We start from the raw sequence: 20,839 nt of genomic DNA, 5'->3' as shown, positions 1-20,839 counted from the left end.
CATGCACTCTCAAAGTTGGAGTGCTTACTTGCCAGTTGAGACCAAGTTTTGAGTGTTTGTTTATGTATTATGCCTTCGCAAAATGTCTGCAATATGTCACCATATTTGCACTCTTTCTTTTCATTTATGCTTTAGATATTCCTATGAGTAAAGCCAAACATCAATGCAGTCAAGAAATGGACATTGTTTCAACAGGACTACCTAATGAGAATTCATTTTCACATAAATCAACAATGTATAGGCTTAAATACACTAAAGCTTCAATCCTTATTCTAGTTACTCATGCCTAAATCTAAACATCCTATAAACAGAACACCGCCTACATCTATATCGTATCTTAATCATATCCTAAACTCTACAACATAGTGACTTAAATCTTCTTTGTGATCAGATCCATTACTCAGAGAAGATCAAGGCCAGTCAGAGGTGCACTCCCAGGTGGATAACTCCGTTCTTACTCACTGTAGAAACTCAAAATCGATTAAAAACAAGACATTTGAGTCCCATTCAGCATAAATCAAAATTCTCCCTGCTATAAACTCAAAAAATTAATATGGTAGACATGCTGATAAAACAATCAATAAGTCCCCTTCAATCGACATGTGTTCGAAAAAACTGTTCCACGTTTAAAGGAAAAACAAGCAAAGTTTACAACAGCAAAATACTCATTGATTTATATTTAGCATGATAGCTGGTACCTCATTGCCATGCCAACTCCAAAACTTCCACCAATTGTAGAACTCTCATCCATTATCTGGTCTTAATCAGAATCCCCAAAGTATTCTCCTTCATCAGATGGCTCATCAAAGGAACGCATATCAAGCTGGTAGCGAAGGATTCCTCCAATGCCACCAAATCCTCTGCAGAACTGTGATCCCTCTTGAGACCTGTTAGTGACAAACTCAAGTGAACAACCAAAAGTTTTGTATTCATTGGCAAACCACTCCAGCAGGGGCATTTTATCCTGAACCTCCAATTCAGCTGATGTGGCAGGATCCTTGAAGTTACTATTATCAGCCTCTTGTTCCTTGGTTAGGTGCTTAATGACAATCTCGTTAGTCACACTATTTTTCAGTACGTAACGGCTTATATCAAGATTTTCCCACACAATTAGAGTTTCAACTGCTCCCATCTCCAAACCTTTTATTGTGTCATCCACGCCGAATACATACTTACCAGTATCTTGACTGATTTCCTCAAAGAATTTTCCTATCAAGCGCTTTTCTTGTATAAACTTCACATTTGCCAGAATCTCAGCAGACAGCTCGATTGCTTGATTGAAGCCATTCTCCCCACCATAGGACACATCAACCACATTAAGTATCTTTGCTTGTAGACGCGGATCAAACATATCAGATTGGCTTAGCTCTGTCTTAAAATCAGCAGACCCAGCAAGTATTAGTCCAGATACATTTGGCTGGCTAGTGGCTGGGTTAATGAAGAATTGAGTAGCAAGCTCTGCTGTCTTCCTCACATAATTATGACGTTTCTCCATTCGAAGACGAGCAAATCGAAGAGCTGATTGACCTCCTCTTCCATGCTTCTTTGGGAGGTCAACAGTGAACTTATGAAGTACTTCTCGGGTGTTGCCACTCAAGGTCCCGAAAAGGGTCCCATTACCATCCATGACAATGAAACCAAACTTCTCATCAGATTCCAACAATTCACCAAGAGGTTCTGTATGAAACTTGTTGTCACATAAGTATAGAGACGCATTTATGGGTTTAAAAGGTGTAAGATCAAAAGTAACCTTCTTTTCCTTTCCATCATCTGTCACTATAGTTCCAGTATAAAGAAGCAATCCATTAGGAGGAACTTTGTTATACAGTTTAAGCCTCTGCTGGGCAGACGTTATTGCACCAAGCACAGACTGACGGTTTACTCTGCTCTTAATATTTGATGCAGTACCATATTCTTCTGCCAGCATCCTAGTAATACGAGATATCTGATCACCAGGGGGGATGATAAGAGAGATCATGCTGGTGCCATTTCCTCTGGCAGATTGTAGGGCTTTAATTAATTTTTTCATTTTCCATATTTCAATATTCTTATCATTTTCTTGGCCATCTGCCATTATTGCCAATTGATCCCAAGCACCTGCTCAGCTACAAATCAATATGACCTTGAGGCATATTGAAGACAAATTAGAGTCCACATTCAAGTACATCAGAAATGAAGAAACATGAGATAAGAAAAATAAACTGCAGGTGCATTCCAAAGTAATTATTTTGGAGAAGGATGATCTGGATTTATCAATGAGATTATCAGAAGTACTTAAAACTGAGAGAGATTTTGGCATATCCTTATACCAACTATCTAACAGGTCCAATTGAACAAACAATGCTGTCTTATTGGTTTATGTGCTTGACAACATGCATGTGAACTTCTAGGGAAGTATAAAGAGAATTATGCTCGTTGAACTATGCTTACCACCTTATCTAAAAGCTAAGATGTCTGAAAGGGAACCCATTAGGCTTCAACATGCCACCTTATCCTAGGATGCAGTTCTTTTTCTTGGATTAAGCGCTTAGAAATACTTCTCTTGATGAGTGGCAATGAGAGTTGAATTGAGAGTCTCCGCTTGCTTTGCTACCATATTGAGTTGTTGAACTAAGTGTATCACCTTCTCTTAACGCTCAATTTGTTTAAAATGAGACAATTTATTTATTTTGTGTCTTCAACTTCCTTCATCCAACTCAAATCGAAACATTTTGCTTTCATGGTACCTATATCCACCAGTCCACTCAATTCTCAAACAAGTTTTACTTAGAAAAGAGATAACATGTTAACCTACTTCATTGACTACCAAATAAAAAATGACAACCGCATCCCATGAAGTATAGAAAAGGAAATAACAAGAGAAACAAAGTCCATATGACAATGTGACTACACTATATCATTGTCCACATGAAAAAATTACAACAAGTTGACGTCTACTGAAGTTTTGTGCACTTTCTGCTTGCCTCGACACACCCTTGTCGAAAGGGTATGCCATACATAAGGGTGTTGTTCTCTTTGTGTCCTTCAAAAATTCAAAAAAGATTTGCTAGAGGCTGGACATGCTCCCATCGCAAACTTCTGCTCTAATTTGATGAATAGGGATAATTTTATTCATGATGCATCACTAAGAAGGGGCTGGGCATATACATAGCAAAAACATGGTTCCCTTATAAACTAGCAAGCATCTACTCTTGAAAATCATACCCGAGATCATAAAACATTCTCTAACACAACAAACACCATCCCTAAGAAATGTTCTTGACACAATAAGAAACTGTGCGAAGCCTCATCAAGAAAGAACTTCAGCCTCAACAGCAATAAGTTCAATAGCATGTTTAGCTTCACCATGGAAAGCAATACATTAACTCTCTTTTCTTCAATAACCTAAGAAGACTAAAAGCTACATTGTCTAAATGATGCTCCATTGAGAATGTGAATCTTGAGCTTGCACTTGCACAATTGAGAACACTGTAAGTCTTCTTTTTGTACAGAGTGTCTCCTAGTTGCAACTAAGAACTAACTCAATCAACTACATCTCAATCCTAAACTGGTCAAGTCCAACTACACAAATCCTCTTACCCATACCGCTTTATTCAAGCCCATTTCCTTCCAATGCTAAATAACTTGTCTTTAACCAGAAACAATACACCAGCCATAACTAACTTCCGAGAAAATTAACTTAGTCTGGCTATGAAGAATATCAAACCCACATATCTCAGCTAAAAGTGACGGCTGGTTTAAAATCTTGTAAGTACAGAGTACTTTTATAAATATCTAATCAGACACCAGTAAAACAACTCTAATACCTCAAGGCAATATATAACACAACCTTTATGTTAGTATGGGACTAACCACACTTTATTACTAGCCCTACTGATGCATACCACAAAACAATTAGCCTATCGGTTTCATTATAAATCTTATGCCATTTTCATTGTTTACCCATTGACGCCTTATACATCACTCCCTTCGGGGTGCGGCCCAACCCTGCGAACGCAAGATGCTTTGTACACCGGACTGCCCTTTTTGATTCTTTAGTAGCAAGAAAAAACATAAACCCCAGTTCAGAATTTCTAACATTTTGCAGTAGTGCTAACAAGACTGATGCAAGGAACCTAATAATCTATACCAAATAACCATATGAAACAAAATCAATAATTCAAGCAAGCAAATCCCAGCTATAGATTACCATTTAGCAGAATTCCAGCCAAAAATACCTTCAATCCAACAAACCCCATATAAAAAAAACAAGAAGCTAAAACATAAAGGGAAATCAAAAATTCCAAAAATTCACAACTAAAGATTCCAATTTTGAGGGATTTCTACCATGAATAACTTCAATGGAGCAAAGCCCGTATCAAAAACTACAAGCTAAAACATAAAGGTAAATCAAGAATCTCAAAAAATCACAGCTAAAGATTCCAAATTTGAGGAATTCCAACCAATAATACCTTCAATCAAGCAAAACCCATATCCAAAACTACAAGCCAAACCATAAAAGGAAATCAAAAATCTCAAAAACTTTAAGCTAAAGATTCCAACTTTAAGGAATTCCAACCAATAATATCTTCAATCCAACAAAACCCATATCATAAACAGCAAGCTAAACCATAAAAGTAAATCAAAAATCTCAAAAAATCACAGCAAAAGATTCCAACTTTAAGGAATTCAACCAATTATAACTTCAATCCAACAAAACCAATATAAAAAAACTACAAGCTAAACCATAAAAGGAAATCAAGAATCTCAAAAAATCACAGCTAAAGATTCCAACTTTGAGGGATTTCTACCATGAATAACTTCAATCCAACAAAACCCATATCAGAACTACAAGAAAAATCATTAAAAAGGATGCTAATTTTGAGAGATAAAAAGGGTAGAGTACCTGTTCAAAGCAGTGTTTGGAGTAGCTCGAGCACAAGCTGGTTGTGAATGTAAAATCCCAATATTAATTATTTTCTATGAAAGAAAGAAAAAAAATATTTATAATTCATAAAATAAAATAAAATAAAAAACAAATAAATTATACTAAATATATCTTTGGTAAGTACATAATTCCATTACCAAATTATTATAAGTATTCATAAATCTATTAAATATGAAAAATATGTTAGGACAAATATGGTTTCTTATTTATTATCATTATATAAAACACAATAATATTGAAAAAGAAATCGACATATTAATTTTTTTTTATTTTCAGAATGTTAAATTGAAAGACCACGACTTATAATTCGTATATCAAAATGTCATTTTAAAATATCACTTTAAAAAAGTGATTAAATTGCATTCGACAATCCTAAGTTGTAAATTGAAATTGTTGAATATATAATTTATAAATAAATATTTCATAAACATGACTTAATGGAGTCTGTTCGAATTGAATTATTTTAAGAGTTTTAAGTCACAATAGCTTTTACGTATTTTTTTAATATTTGAATAAATTAAAAAAGTATCTATAAACACTTGATTTTTAGACAAAATGATAAAAATAAATCAAAAGTCATAAATTATGATTTCTAACTTATGACTTTTGACTTATAAACCAATCCAAAAAGACTCTTACAAATCGTATATCACAGCAACAACTTATAAAGTTGATGACATTGGAATTTCACTTTTGAAAATTTGAAACTCCAAACTAATGACTATTTTTAAAAAACTTGTTCAAAAAGTAGCCAGTGAACACTACTTCAACTACTAACATCATATGAATTGAGAGGTTTATTGAAAATATCATCCTCAAATTTCATTTATATAATTCAAACTTTAGAATAATAATAATTTAAAAAAAACATAATAAAAAGTAGCCAATAAACGTTATTTCTACCACCAACATTCTAGGAAATTACACATAGTGTCCCCCAAAATATTTTGGTGATATGATTATGAGACTTTTTTTTTCGAAACCTTTACGAGACACTCCACAAGTACACGGGAAGTACTACGTGTAGCCTCGACACGATTCACGACATATTTATAGCATTTAGGAACCATTCAAGCCGAATTAGGTAATTTTCTCATTTTTCGTGTGTGTTAGCCTATGAATATTTTGGTAATATGACTTTCGATTATTTTTTTTTGAAACATGTATGGGACCCACCGTAAATACCTGGAGGAGCAGTAATTATAGCTTCGACATGATCTATGACGTATTCATAGTATTTATGGGCCGCACAAGCAGTTTTTTATTTTTTGTGTGTGTTAGCCCATGAATATTTTGGTGATATGACTTTCGGTCATTTTTTTCCGACAACTTTATGGGACCCTCCATATCTACTCGGAGGAGCAGTACGTGTAGCTTCGACACGATCCACATTATATTCATAGAATTTAGGGGCCGCACAAGCGGAACTAAGCAATTTTCTCATTTTTTTGTATGTGTTAGCCCATGAATATTTTGGTGTTATGGCTTTTGGTCATTTTTTTTTTCAAAATCTTTATGGGACACTCCGTAAGTACCTGAGTGAGAAGTAAGCGTAGCCTCGGCATGATCTACATTGTATTCATAGCATTTAGGGATTAGGCGATTTTCTCATTTTTTTTGTGTGTGTTAGTCCATGAATATTTTAATGATATGACTTTCGATCAATTTTTTTGTGAAACTTTTATTGGACCCTTCGTAAATATTTGGGAGAGAAGTACGTGTAGCTTCAGCACCATCTAAGGCATATTCATAGCATTCTAGGAGACGCACAAACAGAATTAAGCAAATGTTTTCTCATTTTTCATGTGTGGTAGCTAAGTCTGGCAACGAACCCGACTGAAAAACACTGGACCGATTTTATTGGCTCTAGAATCGGAATCGGATCCGTTAATCAGTTCCAATTACCGAGATCAAATTTATCAGAGTATTTTTAAGGTTGGAATCGGATCAGACCGGTGCCGAAATTGGGTCCGTACCGATTTTTTCCCTCTTATATTAGGTGATTTTCTTAATTTTGCGCGTGAGCCCATAATTGTTTTTGTGATATGTCTTTTGTTTAATTTTTTTACAAAAGGAAACATTCGTAATTAAATCTTGGTCAATATTATTTAAAAGAAGTTCAATATATATAAAAATAGATAGTGTTTTTTTTAGTTCCATAATTTTTTTAAAAATGAAAAAAAAAGAAAAAATAAAGATAAGGAAAAAAAAGAAAAAAAATCGAAGAAAGAAAAAGACAAAAAAAAAAAAGAAAGAAAAAAGAGAGAGAGAAAAGGAAAAAAAGAAAGAAATATAACTTTTTTTTAGTTTCATTTAATTATTAAAATATAATTTTTTCTTATTTTGTTAGATTTGGAGAACACTTTTGTCCAAAAAATTTTAATTAAATAAATGAAAGCCATTTTTATAAAACTTTACTTATGAAAGATGAAATATCGAGCGTTATTTATGAACTTAACCCCTAACATTCTATCGATGGACAAGTCCATTTGAAAGATTGGTTACTCACTTATGGGCTGAAAAACCATTTCAAGTAAGAAGCCCATTATTTAGCTTTGACCCATCATGATATGGGCCTTAACAATATAAAGCCCAAAATACAATCCAATATAGGATTATTTCAAGCCGTTATTTAATTTTTAATTTAATTTTTAAATAGTTGTGTAAAATTAATTTTTGACGGAAATTCCCCGAAAGTTATCAAAAGACTTTTATGCCCACTATTTGTGATGGATCACCATGATTTAATATAAATTGAGTTGTAACTTTTTAAAAAATTGCTCATAAAATTGAGCGAATCGTAATGAATTTTTAAAAGTGAGCTTGCGACATATCTTGATGAATTAGTCACTGTACAAATTCATGATCAACACATATTGTTCATTTTGATTTAACTGATCTAATAGATTTGTCTCTTGAGCTATATCATCATCCAATCTGCAAATATCTATACCATATAAACTTATATACCTTATAAAAATTTCCACTTTTCATTCTCATTCTAATTTACAATTCACCTAAGATATCACAAACCGTACTTCTTCGAAAACTTGTCACCTTAAAAAAGAAGTTTCATATGCCATATAAAAAATTAAAGTTGAAAAAGGAACTCAACTAAAAAAAGAAAAAGATAAAAACATTCTTCTTAACTTTTATATTTTTGGCACATTTTTTTTTGACTAACCAAGTCACCAACCCCCCCTCCCCCCCAAAAAAAAAAGAAAGGATGTGTGCCTCTCTTTCCCTATCTCTATTATGAAATTTTCTTTTAACACATCTATAGAGTCACAAAAGATTTATCAATATAATTTAAGTCATAATAACATATTATTTTATTATTTTATTCGAAGATGATTTATTTATAATTATTTTAAATATGATTGATTGTATAAACTTTATTACATCATATGTATAAATAAAATAAAATTTATGTGACGCACTAGACATAAAAATTAATAAAAATAAGGTAAAATTTTAAAACTTTTAATCTAAAATAAGTCATGCCCATATGTATTTGAAGATAATAACTAACATATTATTATTTATTATTTTTATATCATAAATATATATAAATTAGATTATGTTGGTATCTACATCATGATTGAGGATCCAAACTTTAATTAAAGAGACATTAGATCAAAAGCTATATAAAAAGCAAAAAAAGAAGAGTGGCATCAGATCCAAGAGAGTGTTTCACTTACTTTCATGCAAAAATCACTCACTAATTATTATTTTCTTGCTCTCGAATTATTTAAAGTATTTGTTTTATACACTCTTAAGAAACTATTGTCACTAAAAACATTTTCTAATTGACAGAAGTTTCACTACGACACTTGACAAAACACTACTAAAAAATCACTATTTTTCCACTGAAAAATATTCAATGACTATTTTCACTGATTTTTTGATTGAATCGATGAGAAAAAAAAAAGAAATGATGTTTTCATATGGAAAAAATTAGGAGGCTTTCCACTATTTCAGTGAAAATCTATTTCCCATCATGCATTTTTCAAGTGAGTTGATTCGATGAAAAATGAGTAAGAAAATCATGTTTTATAAAACAAAATTTTCACTGATTAACATGAAAAATAATATTATTTAACAACTATTAAGGTCTTGTCGCTTCGATAAATCACTTGAGGCCTAATGTAATATTTTTGATGTCATAAAGCTAGATCAGTGAGCTATTACACTTTTTTCAAAGAAGGATTACTTGCCTACTTTCAAGCCAACTTCAAGTAGGATTTATTTTTTATTTTATCCTCATTTATATCTAAAAATATAATTTTTTTATTAAATATTCTTTATATTGAGCTATTTATAGTCTTTAAAAATAATTACTATTAAAAATAAAAATAAAACTAATTGATTTTATCTTTAACAGATAAATTAAGACGAAGGGAGTATGTAAAGGCAAAAAAGAAGAACAAAAAGCAAAATAAAGATTCTAAATTTAAATCTTTGATTAATTCCTTTTTGCCTTATAGTTTGAAAAGGAACATTGGCATCAGATCCAAGAGAGTGTTTCACTTACTTTCATGCTAAAATCACTTAACAATAATTATTATAAATGGAAAGCAAAAAACTTTATTTTGACAGTGACCATTTTTCAACTTCTATGCGAAATGTTGATATGAATAGAAAAAAATGTTTAAATAACATCTATTGATATTATCGATAATATTGTTCAAATATTTTTATGAGAAGAATTTATTGAAAATATTGAGAAAACAATAAATATTTTTTGATTTTAACCCTGCGACAAATAATAAATGGAGTTTCTATTTTCATCCAATCTCATTCACCGATACTGATTATTGATATTGTAAAAATTGTTTTATTGCAATTCTGTGCTAGGTTATGATGTATTGAGTTCTCGTATGTTAACTCAATTAATAGTTATCATCTTAACAAGTCACATTTTTTTTTGATTTTACTTTTCTTCAACAAAAAAGTAATTGTTTGAAATAATAACAATTAGTTGAGCGACAAAATAAAATCAATTAAAAAAATATGCAAAATACCACAAAGAAAGTTAGAATTTTCTCATTTCCATCTCACAATAATACTTACATCTTGAACATGATTTGTTTGTCCACTGACTCAAAAATACCAAAATCATATACAAAATTTTCATCCCTATTTTCTCCAGTGGCAATATTCAAATCCAATGAAGCATCATTTTCTCTTTTTGCTTCACTAAATTTCTGAATATTTGTAGGAAAACATGTTCTTGAAATTGAACTAAAGTCCTCTTCACAGCTGAAAATGACTATAGAATCTTTAATTAACGCTAAATCACCATTAGGAAGTGTTAATTTTCCAGTTTCAATAGCTTTTTGAATACCCTTTTGTGAAAAAGAATCAACTTGATCCATATCTTCCATGAAGAATACTCTGCTAGGATTTTCTTGAATTGCATTTGCAAACCTCTCGAGATAACTCTGACCTGTCGAGACATAATATAATTAAATGATTAAAACGTAGGCATCTAGCCCTCAGGTCCACACGCGAGGGACGACGTGTGTTGAGACATAGCATAACTATAACTTGTTTGGTCAAGCTTATGAGTTATGAGAAGTTAAAATTGTTTATTTTAGAACTTGTGATAAAAAGTGTTTTTTCCAAAATAAGCAAATTTTGGAAGTTTGGCCGAATAGGTGATAGGTAATTAAAGTGCATTGAGGGTAGGGGTGTCGAAACATAATATAATCAAGTAAATAAAAGTTTTTTTTTTGTAAGAATTTAATTTTTTAGATGAGACGGTGAGACAATTCAACAGTACTATACCTCGCTCATCTCGGGATCTTTTGTTACTGGCTTCTTGATCAGTTAAATCTGTTCTTGTTGATGATGAAAATATACTTAATCCAATGGAAATGAAGTTATCTTGAGAGCCAAAGATTATTTTAGCTAACTCCCTTGAAATTTTCTCTTTGCCTTGAGAATCATCACCTAAGAACAAAAGCCAAGTTTCTTCCATTTTGTGTCTACATTCAAGAATTGTGCTAACTATATCAGGGATTATATCTTTTTGCCATGGAACTTTTTTCTCCAATGCCTTGCAAAGAATCTTCATGTTGCTCGAATTGTTCAAAAAGGTCGACGGGTGCGTGCATTTCTGGAGGATTCGACACGAATGTAACAACATTTCTGGAGAGTCGGAGCAGCATAGCTTTGGATTCAACTCCTTAAACCTATCTAAGTGCTCAATATATTCACTTTCTTCACTTGATGAAGCTGAATTGGGAATTGAATTGGGATTGGATAGAAGCTCAGGCTTTGTATTCAAGAATTGATGTTCGTTCTTTGATGTGTTTGATGAAGATGATATTGAAGTAGAGGAACAAGGAGATGATGAAGATGGACTAAAAAAGCCTTTCTCTATAAAGTTATGATCATGTTTGTGGGCAGAACTGCAAATAAAGTTCCACTTCTTGCAAAGATTCTTCATTTCTTCTGATTCCTGCTAAACAAACAACAACAATAAAAATTTGAGTTTAAATTCTATGCACCGACATAAAATCAGTTCACTTATAAGGTAAACTAAATGTAAATAAGACATAATATATAAACAGACACTTAAACTTGGTCTCAGCTGGCAAGTAAGCACTCCAACTTTGAGTATGCACATCAATATATAAACAGACACCTCAACTTGTCTCCATTGTGCCTGTTGAGAACTCCAACTTACAAAATGATCATCTAGACACCTCCAAATTTATGTGTCACTTCAGCGTCGGGCGTCCACAAGATACAGTAAGGAGGAGTTGGAGTGTTTAGTTGTCAGTTGAGACCAAGCTGAGGTGTCTAGATGTGCACTCTCTCAAAGTTGAAGTATCTACTTGCCAGCTAAGGCCAAGTTTGAATGTTTGTTTACATATTAGCTTTGTAAAACGGTAACTCACTGATATTGTATAAAATCTTTTTATAGTGATCAGTATATAACTTAAATCCTTAAAAGTTAATCTCTTTAGAAAACATTTTGGTTTTCAAGATTTCATCAATGCTTAAACAAGGATTTTCTTGGTACTTACAAAAATCTGATTGCTGTTGTTATCTTGTCTATTCACTTCTTTGTACTTTTGAAGCCATGAAGGCAAACTTGAACTGCTGTAATAAGATGTAGTAGACTCAGTTTTGACTACATTGCTCATGATGATGTTTTGAGCTTCTCTGTTGAAGTTGGCCACACAATCAGCACAACAAGTTAGCTGCTTCTTGACTCCATCTAGAGTTGTCTTGCTTATAAAGTGACTATGCAGATCACTGGAGAAAGTTAAACAAGAAAGCGTAAATAAAATTAAGAGTTAACTTCTATGCAGTGATAGATGACAGTGGCGTTTTTATCACACCATCAGCTTAAAATTACATATAACAGGTATAACTATCTATAAGGGAAGCCCGGTGCACGAAGTATCCTGCATTCACACAGGCCCGGGGAAGGGTGATGTTTGGGACCCGTGACTATAGATCACATGGAGACAACTTTACCATTGCTCGAAGGCTCCCTTCAACAAGTAACTGTCTATAATCGGCTAAAAAATGCAGTGATAGTGTAATTTTTTTGTAAAATGTTAAGAATTATATACCTTTCAAGATTAAGGCTGAGATCCAAGCTGACAACAGGAATTGTAAAAGGATGAAGATCCCAAAGAGTCTGTAGAGAAGGACAGCCAGTTTTACATTTCATATAAGTCTGAAAACTAGCAATTCCCATAAGCCACAGCCTTCCATTTTCACTCATTTCACCACATAACAGTCTACTAAGCACCAATATCATGTAGTTATTTTTTTTCTCATTGTGTACTTTAGTCCAAAACTCAGATATCCATTCAAGATCACCTAAATATAAAACAACCCCTCTGTGTATATAGGTTTTTAGTAAAATCCTTAGCTCTTCAATCTTGGCCTCGAATTCTTCTTTCGAGACATTTCTCAGTGTAGAAAGTGGAACACTTATGAACTGAACATGTTGCATGTGTGATGATACTTCTCCTTTATCAAACTTATCGATAACTCCTCTAACGACTCCTTCAGCATTGGTTAAACACTCCGCTATAATAACTGTGTTTTGCCTTTTTTTGTTCATCATTGCTTCTATAACACTCGTCACATCAGCATCAATCTTGATTTGATCATCACTTGATTTGCATAGTGACAATGTGAGATTATTTGGTGCTATGACCATTGGTTTTGCGCTATTTTTGCAAGAAATCTCCGAAGAAATCACGTGTTCTACATTGGTTTTTAGTTGGATGCTAGAAAAACTGGCTTCCCTCATGACTTTGCTAACACTTGGATCATCACCTAATTTGCATAGTGACAATTTGAGGTCATTTCCTGATGCTATGACCATGGGTTTTGTGCTATTTTCGGAAGAAATAGCGTGTTCTACATTGGTTTTTAGTTGGATGCTAGAAAAACCAGCTTCACTCATGACTCTGCTAACACTAGGATCATCAAGAATTGAAATAACCAGCTGCTCAATTTCTACTTTGAGGTGCTGTTGTTGTTGTTGATTCTCTATTGAACCGCGACGTTGATAGGCTTGTGCCCTTTTAAATGCAGCAACTAAGGCATTAGAAAGAAAAGGAGGGTGAACATGAGGTTCGAGAATCGGATTAGATGCAGAGGTAGGAAGCCTATTGAGTGTCACATTGAAGCAAAGTTCAAGAGCTTTGTACTGAATTGGATGAGAATGTGATTGAATACAAGCTTTTCTTAAAAGCGTCGATGAAGAAGAAACTAACATTGCACTTGCTACATGAAGAGGAGTTACATGTGAATGTCCTCTTCTTTTAGCTAAGTTCAAAGCTTGTTTCACTATACTTGAAGATTCAACAGTTAGTGCCTGTTGGAAACTAACATTAGTCCTCATTTTCACTCTTTTTGAAAGATCAAAGATGGATAAGTATAGATTATGAATTTTTGGGTTTCATTAAGTATCAAGAAGAGAAGTAGTGTTTTTTAGTTGTGTGTTTTGTGGTAAGGGATAGAAGTGAAGGGAATTAATAGGAGTTTTTTTAGGCTTTGTGCTTTTCTTGTGGTTGTTGGTTTTGTATGAGAAAGTGTGAAAGCATGTGAGGCAAAGCTAAATTGTCTCTCCTTATCTTTTTGGCTTTTATAAGGGATAAAAGGAAACTAGGCTGCCTATCTTTTATGGAAAAGTAATTATCAGATATGATTATAGGGATCTAAACCCTATAACAAATACCGACCGGATTCACTTTTTACTTTTCCTATCCAGAATACATATGTTATACACATATTGTACATGAGTGGCTATTTATACTATACATCCGCCAGCCATTTTTAGTTTAAGTTGTTGATGAACGGATATTTAGGTTAATTTCAAGAAATATATAACAGTTAATATATATTTCCCACTGAAACCTTCATGAAAATTATGTGCCTTTATATAACTTTGATATACTAACAATGTAAACAAAAAAGTCACCGTGCCCATATTGGACACATTGGGGGTAGTCGTTAGACCATTTCTGTTGGTCGCTACTTATGTGACAATCGTCTACAAGCCCCTTGGTCGTAGCATAAGAGAAACTTCTAGTTTAGTGTTATAGGTTCAAATCCCAAACATGTCATCCTTGTACTTTTTTTGAATTATATTATTAGAGTTCCAGGTTCCGCCACTGCTAGTTGATCCGTTGATGCCACAAGTCTTTTTCTGCCATAAATTCAACATCGTCCCCCTTCACCATTACCTATGGAATGAAATTATTTCTACACTATCAGATTATCTAAAAGACGCTTTCTTTTTGTAATAATCCATAAAAAGTAAGATTAGTAACCTTGAAAATAAGGCAAGTTATGCGGTACAACAAATTAAAATACACTATTAATTAATAATATGAAAATATTAGGTAGCTACATAAGAACTTTGGTGAAAAAAGAGAAAGGTTATATAGGAAAAGAGAAAAGAAAAAGCTTAAAGAAGAGAAGAAGACTGTCTGTCTGGTGAAGGAATTGGAAAATGTGTTTTTTTCTAGTTCAAGCTTCCTACTATATTGTATGTAAAATTTGTTCTCTCAAGCTCCTTCAAGACTCAAGAATAAAGAACAAAGAATTCTTTGGATTATTAGTTAAATATTCTCAAAAAGTTGATGTCTTTAGATTTTTTTGATGTACTTTTGTTTTATTTCCATATAGTTTGTATTCTTTTGATCTTTCCTTTTTTTTTCTTTTTTGCTTTCGAAAACAGTCTCTCTATCTCCATGAGGTAGGGGTAAGGTCTACATACATCTTACCCTCCCCAGACCCCACTTGTGGGATTCACTGGGTATGTTGTTGTTGTTGCTTTTTCTCGTGTGCAATCGTGTAATAATGCAACAGCACTATAACCATAAGTCACTCATGAATCGTCTATGATTGCTTGTGTACAACTTTATGTATAACTCCGCTCTATGTATGAAGCTCATACGCCATACTTTGTGATTTTCAGATATGTTTAGGCCATTAGTCCATATGTTTCACTTATTTAAAGTCACATATGTATGTTCATATGTTCACTTATTTAAAGTCATGTTCTCCAGATTTGGGGCGTGACATTAATGGCACAACCATATTACAAATTACTTGATACTAGCAGTTTAAACTCATCAGAGTTTTTTTTCGTCTTTTAAGATAATTCAAATTTCATTACTAAACACAAGGCAGATGCCAAAAGTATGTAAAATCTGTTTATATGACACACTTTTAGTTAGTGTACAATCGTATATGCAACGCGTTAAAGTACAGATGAAATAAAGTAACTACGAAAACATTAAGGATACTTTTAGTTGTTAAGGATTTTTTAAGGATGTACTTGAACTTCAAAAATATACATTAAGGTGGTTTTATGTTAAAAACTCAGTGTGTATAGAAGAAGTAACAAAGTGAAAACATAATTGAGACAATTTTCATTTGTTCAACTGAAAAAATAATTGCGTTCATATTACAAGAAGCAAAAGTTACACAATGGTATAAGATATAATCCTTCCGTTTCAATTTGTTTGTCTTACTTTCCTTTTTAGTACGATTCAAAAAGACTGTCTCTTTACTTTTTCGGAAACTCTTTAATTCCACGTGACATGTTTTAGACCACAAAATTAAAAGGTATTTTGGTACATTCAACACTTCTTTGGTTAACGACAAGATTCAAAAGTTTTCTTTGTTTCTTAAACTCCGTGTCAAGTAAAACGGAGGGAGTAGAAATTAGTGCACATAGTTTTCAGACATAGATGTGTTGATTTTTTCAAACCTATAAGAGATTTCGTAGAGGAATTTGTTGTTTGTCAAAGTCAGCTATCTTCTCTTCAAACAATTTGAAAATTGCTGGTACTAACATAGAAATTTACACCAAATAATGTTTTTTTATAAATGAATATATTCTACGAAACAAGCATTTAACTTGTATTTAGACCTTAACACTTGGACAACTTAGTATATTGTTCATCATCTTGAAATCATGTGGTTAAAGAAAGATTTCATTATATTTGCTACTCTATTTTACCATTTTTCGATCATTTATGGCTGCCATGAAGCAGAAAGAGCAGCTCTGCTAAGTTTCAAATCCTTGCTGACTGATCCATCTAATCGGTTATCATCATGGCAAGGCGAAAATTGTTGCAATTGGAAAGGAATTAAATGCTCGAGTTCAGGTCGTGTGGTAGTTGTCAACCTCCGGAATCCTAATCCGATTGAAGTCATGATCAATATCAATAAGGAAGTTGTTTCAAATTCTAACAACACGTCCGATTTTTCTCTTATAGGTACTATATCTCCATTGCTCTTCAATCTTGACCATATGCAACATCTCGACCTGAGTTTCAACAACTTCATGTACTCAAAGTTACCGGTTGAGATATCGAACTTAACTAAGTTGACTTATCTCAATCTGTCAAATGCCATGTTTCAAGATTCCATAGCCACACAATTCACAAACCTTACATCTCTAAGGTCTCTCGATCTTTCGTGTGCTAATTTAGTACCCGATTTTTCTTCTGTTTCTGTTAGCTTGACATTTCCACTGAAGTTGGATTTTGGATCATTGTTTTCTTTTATAAGCTATGGTTATTTGTCTAGTCCAAATCTAAGGTGGTTACAAGGGCTGCGACGTCTCAGATATCTAGTATTGACTGGTGTTGACCTATCAAAGGCGTCCGAATCATTTCATTGGGCTAAACCAATATCAAACCTTTCAAATCTCATGTCACTTCATTTGTCCAACTGCAACATTTCAGGAAGAATTCCGATAGGGAAATTAGTTAACCTTACTAATCTTGCTACTCTAGATATGAGTTCTAATGTTCTAACATCATCGATACCTGATCTGCTATCGAACCTCACAACCCTCTCGGTATTAGATTTTAGTAGCAACAATTTAGATGGTCATATGCCTTACCTTCCTCAACTCGAAGAACTTTCTGTTTCTGGCAATCCTGCTATGACCATAGATCTTGTTTCAATGTTTTCTGCCCCGTTGTCAAAGTTGACATTTCTTGACATAAGCTTCGTTCGTGTAGGTGGAATGATTCCTCCTTCTTTAAGCAACTTAACTTCATTAACCTTTTTCCGAGCTGATGGATGCTCGATCCAAGGGTCCATACCACCTTCTTTAACAAAACTTAAGAGATTAAGTGTACTGATGCTGAACGACAATGATATCACAGGCCAACTTCCTGTATCCATGTCCAGTTTAGTTAGCCTTCAATACTTATCTCTATTTCAGAACGGATTAGGAGGTCACATTCCCATTTCGATCTGTCAAATCCCCTCCCTCGAGTACCTAAATTTAGAATGGAATGATCTAACAGGACGTCTTCCGTTGTGCATACTTCAGCTTCCTAAGCTTTCATCTCTTTATATTCAGAGGAATAGACTGAATGGTAATATGCCATTGTCTTTGTTCCGAAAGTCTAGATTGGATGAAATTAGTTTAGGAACTAGTGGATTGTCATTGGAAATCGATGATCAAGATCAACCCTTTGTGCAAACGTTGCAGCCCAAGATTTTGGATTTCACATCTTGCAACATGAGAGGAGAAATCCCGGATTTCTTTTCAAATTTTACGAGCCTCGTGGTTTTGAATTTGGCTAACAACAGTCTATCGGGTGCCATACCACACTGGTTGTTCAATCTCCCTGCCCTCTCTATACTATCTTTGCCTATGAATAACTTCAAGGGATTTATACCTCCAATGATTCAGCTGAAATCTTCTCTTTTCCCAACAATAGTAAATTTAGCCAGAAACAAACTTCAAGGCCCTCTCCCTACTCACCTCGAGAATGTTGACGTCATTGATTTATCACTTAACAATTTTGTAGGCTCAATTCCATCACGGATAGGAGAATTTCCCGGTATCAGGTCCATATCTTTATCCGGAAACACAATTCATGGTCCAATACCTGAATCATTTTGCCAAGTGACTAACGTTCTTCAGGTTCTTGATCTCTCTAATAATAGCCTGTCAGGCACCATTCGACGTAATTTGGGAAACTGCAAGTCTCTCATTTACCTTAATCTTGGACAAAACAAGCTCACTGGAAGTGTTCCAAAAGAACTTGAACGCGTTACAAGCCTTCGTTACCTTGACCTGAACGGGAATCAGTTCAAAGGATCTTTTCCAAAAGTGATTGAACAGTTTCAAGATTTGGAGATTCTGAACTTGGCAGGAAATAAATTTGAAGGACGGATACCAAAGTTCATCGGTGAGCTACACAGCCTCCGTATACTCGTTCTTGCATCGAATACTTTCAATGAATCTATCCCGGAAGGGCTAATGAAGTTGGAAAATCTACAATATATCGGTTTGTCCAGGAACAATCTGTCCGGTCCCATTCCTGAGAATCTCGATGGCTTGAAAATGATGACAAAAAGACAAAGAGAGGCAACAATCTTAGGTTATGTTTACTCACTCAAGTTCACTGGTGCTCAGCTAGAAATAGTCACCAAAGGACAGACACATTGGCTTGAGTCAGTGTATTCCTACAACACTGGATTCGACATCTCGAGCAATGCTCTTACTGGTAAAATCCCTGAAAAAATTGGCCTTTTAATTGGAATCCCATTCCTGAATCTCTCACATAACAATCTTTTTGGACTGATCCCAAAGACTATCGGCGAGATGATTTCACTCGAATCGTTGGATCTCAGCTATAACCATTTCACAGGTGAAATTCCAGAGACATTGACATTGTTAGATTTTCTCCAATATCTTAACATGTCTTATAACAATTTGAGTGGAAACATTCCAAGAAATCCACATTTTGACACATTATATCAAGATGGAACAACATATATTGGGAACAAATACTTGTGTGGTGTTCCTGGTGGTATGAATTGCAGTTACCATGGACCTTCTATTACTGAAAAGATAGAAGACATATTTGATCAAGAAGATGTCCTGTTTGTTTTAGTTATATTTTTTGGCTATGTAACAGGAATTTCTGGATTGTTTTTGTTCTTATATTTGATGAAGGACAATTGGAGGAACAAGTACTGGAGGACAATAGACAAAATTGTGTTAAAAATAGTAAAGAGTGTACCATGAACAAAAGTTGTAAAGGATGCTCTTTTCTCTGTAATGTATGAAGTGGTTGATTGTTTTTTTTGGTTTCCCTGGTGTCCGGTATTTATATTGGGGTCCGACTAAATCTGTACTCACGTCGGAGAAGTCTCCCATTGGGGTAAAGCAAGATATCTGATTAGGATGAAGAAGTACTTACTGCTCTACAACAACCCTCATTGGTAGAAGTGGTTTGATATACATACTAGTTATGCGGAGATTATAGTGTAGGTATTATTTATACAGTAATCAATAATGAAAGGATTATTATGAAGAGGTTAATAATGAAGAGATTGTTATACATGAATATTACATTTAAAAGGGCATTTTGATAGATTAATCCCCGCATCACTAATACATGTATTCTTATTCCACATTTTATTTTGCATAAAACAATACAAAGATTCTCACATTAATTTAACGTGTATTATTTAATACCCCAAATCAAATGATGCATTAGTTATGCAACCAATATTTCTATTTCTTATGCAGACAACCAAACACTGTATTATCTTATGCGAGATTTTATGCTGAGACTAATTGTTCCAATATAACAACCAAACGACCCCTATATGTATATCACTCTTTTTATTCTAACTACTGTTCAAGTGCTTAACATTCTCTCATTTTGTAGATTTACTAGATAATATAATTTGTATTACGAGGATTCATCATATATTGATTAATTTAGGGATAATTTCACACATAAACACTCAATTTTTACTTTATTACACCAAAATTACTAAACTATTTTTTGTAACAAAAAATTCATTCGACTTATTTATCTCGAAAGTCACTCAACTTTGGCAGACTTGGACAATAATGGAATCAAAGTTGATTTTGCCTTGTATATGTGGGAGCAAGTATGTGCTTGGGGGAAATTGTTGTCTAGATATAATGCTTGTGTTTTCAGACAATTTTTCCGTGATATGCTTTGATACTATTATTGATAGCATGTATATGATTTTAAGTTCATGATGATGCATGGTAATAAGTGTTTTTAATACATTAAGCATGACCATGTAATTGCACTTCATAATGCCTACTTTGGTGATGCGATGGTCCGTGGGTTAGTCTGGCCTGAGGGTAAAACGTTATCTTAGAGTTCAATGCACTATGAGATTAAGACCTCGGGTTTGACTCCCAGTGTACTATGATGATAAGTTGTAAAGCTCGAGTCATCTCACTATGAGGATATATAAGACGTTGTATTCAAGTCCCAATGCACCATGACGATATGATGATGATGTGAGAAACAGTGAGAGATCCAGCATCTTGTGATGGTAAGGCGTGGAATTTGAGTCCCGACACTTTGCTTGTTAGAAGCGACTGTTATGAGGGTACAT

At 33.7% G+C, this 20,839-nt stretch overlaps 3 protein-coding genes across 8 annotated transcripts; 1 reads left to right on the top strand and 2 right to left on the bottom strand.

Moving 5' to 3' along the window:
• Nucleotides 1–569: 569 nt before the first annotated feature.
• Nucleotides 570–4,961, bottom strand: LOC129881078 (eukaryotic peptide chain release factor subunit 1-3-like). 6 transcript variants are annotated; one of them, XM_055955414.1, is made up of 3 exons: nucleotides 4,886–4,946; nucleotides 2,431–2,726; nucleotides 570–2,122 (listed from the first exon to the last, which is right to left on the bottom strand). In XM_055955414.1, exon 3 carries the CDS (start codon nucleotides 2,072–2,074, stop codon nucleotides 761–763), a length of 1,314 nt encoding a protein of 437 aa, XP_055811389.1. In that variant the 5' UTR covers nucleotides 2,075–2,122; nucleotides 2,431–2,726; nucleotides 4,886–4,946; the 3' UTR covers nucleotides 570–760. The 6 variants fall into 6 exon arrangements, with proteins under 6 accessions (XP_055811389.1, XP_055811386.1, XP_055811387.1 ...); XM_055955411.1 differs by having other exon boundaries at nucleotides 2,434–2,726; XM_055955412.1 differs by lacking the exon at nucleotides 4,886–4,946 and adding an exon at nucleotides 4,791–4,864 and having other exon boundaries at nucleotides 2,434–2,726.
• Nucleotides 4,962–9,948: 4,987 nt separating this feature from the next.
• LOC129881077 (protein SMAX1-LIKE 3-like) lies at nucleotides 9,949–14,063 on the bottom strand. The gene is made up of 4 exons (XM_055955409.1): nucleotides 12,520–14,063; nucleotides 11,965–12,196; nucleotides 10,718–11,396; nucleotides 9,949–10,376 (listed from the first exon to the last, which is right to left on the bottom strand). Exons 1-4 carry the CDS (start codon nucleotides 13,806–13,808, stop codon nucleotides 9,997–9,999), a joined length of 2,580 nt encoding a protein of 859 aa, XP_055811384.1. The 5' UTR covers nucleotides 13,809–14,063; the 3' UTR covers nucleotides 9,949–9,996.
• Nucleotides 14,064–16,527: 2,464 nt separating this feature from the next.
• On the top strand, nucleotides 16,528–20,772 carry LOC129881075 (LRR receptor-like serine/threonine-protein kinase GSO2). The gene has a single exon (XM_055955408.1). The coding sequence runs from the start codon at nucleotides 16,635–16,637 to the stop codon at nucleotides 19,476–19,478; it is 2,844 nt and encodes a 947-aa protein (XP_055811383.1). The 5' UTR covers nucleotides 16,528–16,634; the 3' UTR covers nucleotides 19,479–20,772.
• The last annotated feature ends 67 nt before the right edge of the window (nucleotides 20,773–20,839 follow it).

This window comes from Solanum dulcamara, chromosome 2 (genome assembly GCF_947179165.1).
Source record: "Solanum dulcamara chromosome 2, daSolDulc1.2, whole genome shotgun sequence".
In the NCBI taxonomy this organism is placed as follows: Eukaryota; Viridiplantae; Streptophyta; class Magnoliopsida; order Solanales; family Solanaceae; genus Solanum; species Solanum dulcamara.
The sequence above is the reverse complement of the archived record's forward strand: the minus strand, read 5'-3'. Positions and strand labels throughout refer to the sequence as shown.